General features: G+C 39.8%; 1 protein-coding gene across 1 annotated transcript; it reads left to right on the top strand.

Annotated features, from left to right (window-relative positions):
* The first annotated feature begins 1,036 nt into the window (after window positions 1-1,036).
* Window positions 1,037-2,093, top strand: LOC131487332 (olfactory receptor 52M1-like). The gene is given in 2 exon segments (XM_058687963.1): window positions 1,037-1,234; window positions 1,237-2,093. Coding segments are annotated over 2 exon segments (951 nt in total). The 5' UTR covers window positions 1,037-1,140.
* The last annotated feature ends 1,138 nt before the right edge of the window (window positions 2,094-3,231 follow it).

Genomic DNA, 3,231 nt, shown 5'->3' with positions numbered 1-3,231 from the left:
TATCTTTGAAGAAGTCAATTAGATTTGACAATCGGACTAATCCAGTGTTAAACCCTTAGAGAAAAGGGAATTGTACCTCACTGATGTATTTTCCTTAGTAAATTGTCCCTCTGTTTTTGATTGTGTTTTGATAGATCTAAGACCATTTTTAAAGCCCTTGTCCACTTTTAGAAGACTGAATATACACATATAAAAAGGGAAGAAAATTAAGGGTATGTTTTTACATTTCAGTTACGTTTGACACGTATTTTTTTTTAACTTTTTTTAACGTTTATTTATTTTTGAGACAGAGACAGAGAATGAACGGGGGAGGGTCAGAGAGAGAGGGAGACACAGAATCTGAAACAGGCTCTGGGCTCTGAGCAGTCAGCACAGAGCCCGACGTGGGGCTCAAACTCATTGGACAGTGAGATGGTGACCTGAGCCGAAGTCGGATGCTTAACCAACTGAGCCACCCAGGTGCCCCTTGACACATATTTTAATGAAACTACATAGTAGTTCAATCTGCCTCCTGCCATCCCCTCACTGTAATGATGTAAACATTTTACCAGGTAAATACATAGGGCTAAAAATATTATAAACCTAATTCTAATTCATTCAATGGATGTTCTACAACTTAAGCAATGCTTTATTTGAATACACACTTCTAAATTTTCATTATGAAATAAACAGTTGCAAATAGCTAATCAATGTTATTAATGCTACTATTTATACAGAAAAGTATATGCAGGCACTGAGCTAAACACATTACATGTATATACACTTAATCATTGCACATAGAACTTTTCTGTAGTTTCCATTTCCTTTAGGAAGTACTTCCCAAAGCAAGAATACTGGATCAAAGGGGGTGAACCATTTTGAGGAGACTTCTAGGGTGAAGTAGGGCATTTTATCAGAAGTCCTAGGCATTCCTGTTTCTACATTTACCATTGGGTGTTTTCATGCATAGTTTCTTTAATAAAATATGTAACATGCCAATCTTCAAGTAGACATTCAGAATTCTTTATTATAGGTTCTACCAGTTGCACAGGATGAAAATAAGAATCTAATAGTCTACAGTTTCCAGAGACAATATCTCTCATAAGAATAAAAGTCTAAAACTAAGAGCTACTATCTCCTGGATATTCCACTCCCTGAAACATGTTCATATCTAACAATGCCTGCTTGGTGCCTAGTTCTTTCTGGCTTACTGGAATTCCAGGGCTGGAGTCCCTGCACATCTGGCTTTCTATCCCCTCAGCTCTATGTACCTGGTGGCTGTGGTGGGGAATGTGACCATCCTGGCAGTGATAAAGATGGAACGCAGCCTGCACCAACCCATGTACTTCTTCCTATGCATGTTGGCTGTCATTGACTTGGTCCTGTCAACCTCTACCATGCCCAAACTGCTAGCTATCTTCTGGTTTGGTGCCCGCAACATTGACCTGGATGCCTGCTTGACTCAGATGTTCTTCATCCACTGCTTTGCCACTGTTGAGTCCGGCATCTTCCTTGCCATGGCTTTTGATCGCTATGTCGCTATTTGTGACCCATTACACCACACCTCAGTGCTCACTCATGCAGTGGTGGGTCGTTTGGGCCTGGCTGCCCTCCTCCGTGGAGTACTCTACATTGGACCCCTACCTTTGATGATTCGCCTGAGGCTGCCCCTTTACCGGACCCAAATCATTGCCCATTCCTATTGTGAGCACATGGCTGTAGTCACCATGGCATGTGGTGACACAACAGTCAACAACTTTTACGGAATAGGAATTGGCTTCCTGGTATTGATCTTGGATTCATTAGCCATCACTGCCTCCTATGTGATGATTTTCAAGGCTGTAATGGGATTGGGCACCCCTGAGGCTAGGCTTAAAACCCTAGGGACATGTAGTTCTCATATTTGTGCCATTCTTGTCTTCTATATCCCCATTGCTGTTTCTTCTCTCACTCACCGCTTTGGACATGATGTGCCTCCCCATATCCATATCCTTTTGGCCAACTTTTACCTCCTCATCCCACCCATCCTCAACCCAGTTGTCTATGCTGTCCGTACCAAACAGATTCGAGAGAGATTTCTCCACATTCTTAAGGCAGAGTCTCAACCCAAGTGACTCTTCTGCATCTGTGGGGCATACAGATACTTACACAAAAAGGCTCTGACTGGGGAAGCCAATGAAATAACACCCATGCAATTAGGTCTTTCCTGACTTGTGGGAGATAAGGGTCTAAGAAGAATACTAGAATATATTCCATTTGACTATGGATTTTCTCAGTGGAGAGAATATCTGAATGGGGAAATCAGGGCATGAGTTCTTACATAGTATCCCTTTTCATATTCAACTTCATAAAATTATAAGACACAAGCATGCCAACCACAGGAGTAAGATTATTTCTATCTTTGACATTTTTTGTAAAGGATTTCTAGTTTCTTTTTGGGGTATGTTTCGCACAACTTGTAGAAGATAAAATTATACCCTAATACCTTCTTGAAGACAATTTGCAAATTGTTAGTAAAGACCTTGAAAAATTCAACTGCATTAGCAATCTTTTTCCAACCCTTTTGGCTTGCCACAGAAAAGACCTTTTGTTGAGGATGGAGGCAACATGAATGTGGGAAATCTTAATCTAATAGGTTTTGGACTGGACCTCACTGCCCATAGGAGTTAATCCTCAAGCCAGGTCATTCTTCCATCTAAATAAATGTAAATGCAATATCCCACATCTCCTCTTAATAACTAATTGAAAGAAGGGAAGAGGAGACAGAAGGACATTAGATTTTTGTTTTAGAGGCTCTGAGATGGTCGTGAAGGACAGTAGCTACACTGAAATAATGACAAAAAGAGAAGAAAGTAACGGTGGGATTATTGACAGGAAAGAAGTTAGGTAGAGAATACAGTAAAAGTGATGAGATTAAGCGAAGACCCAGTGGTAGATACAAACGAGGAAATAACTTCAGATCCTTTTGGAAAATTCTTGGTTTATTTTGTTATGATTAGACCCTTTTTGTTAATCATATAAGTTCTATAACGAGATGATTACTTCAGGCTAGAAACCTACAAGAATTTTGTGGTAACGCATGAAAAAGCAATTCCCAATTCTAGTGTTTCAGAATTATGGTATATCCATTTTAGTTCTGAAATATTTTAGACTTTAAGTCTAAAATGCTCATTTACCCTCAGTTCACAAACCATTACAAAATCTAAAGTGACTTACCTTAGGTTAAAAATAAATCCTCTTGGGGCACCTGGG

This window comes from Neofelis nebulosa, chromosome 10 (assembly GCF_028018385.1).
Source record: "Neofelis nebulosa isolate mNeoNeb1 chromosome 10, mNeoNeb1.pri, whole genome shotgun sequence".
In the NCBI taxonomy this organism is placed as follows: domain Eukaryota; kingdom Metazoa; phylum Chordata; class Mammalia; order Carnivora; family Felidae; genus Neofelis; species Neofelis nebulosa.
Note: the sequence above shows the minus strand (reverse complement) of the source record. Positions and strands in the feature narration are given on the sequence as shown.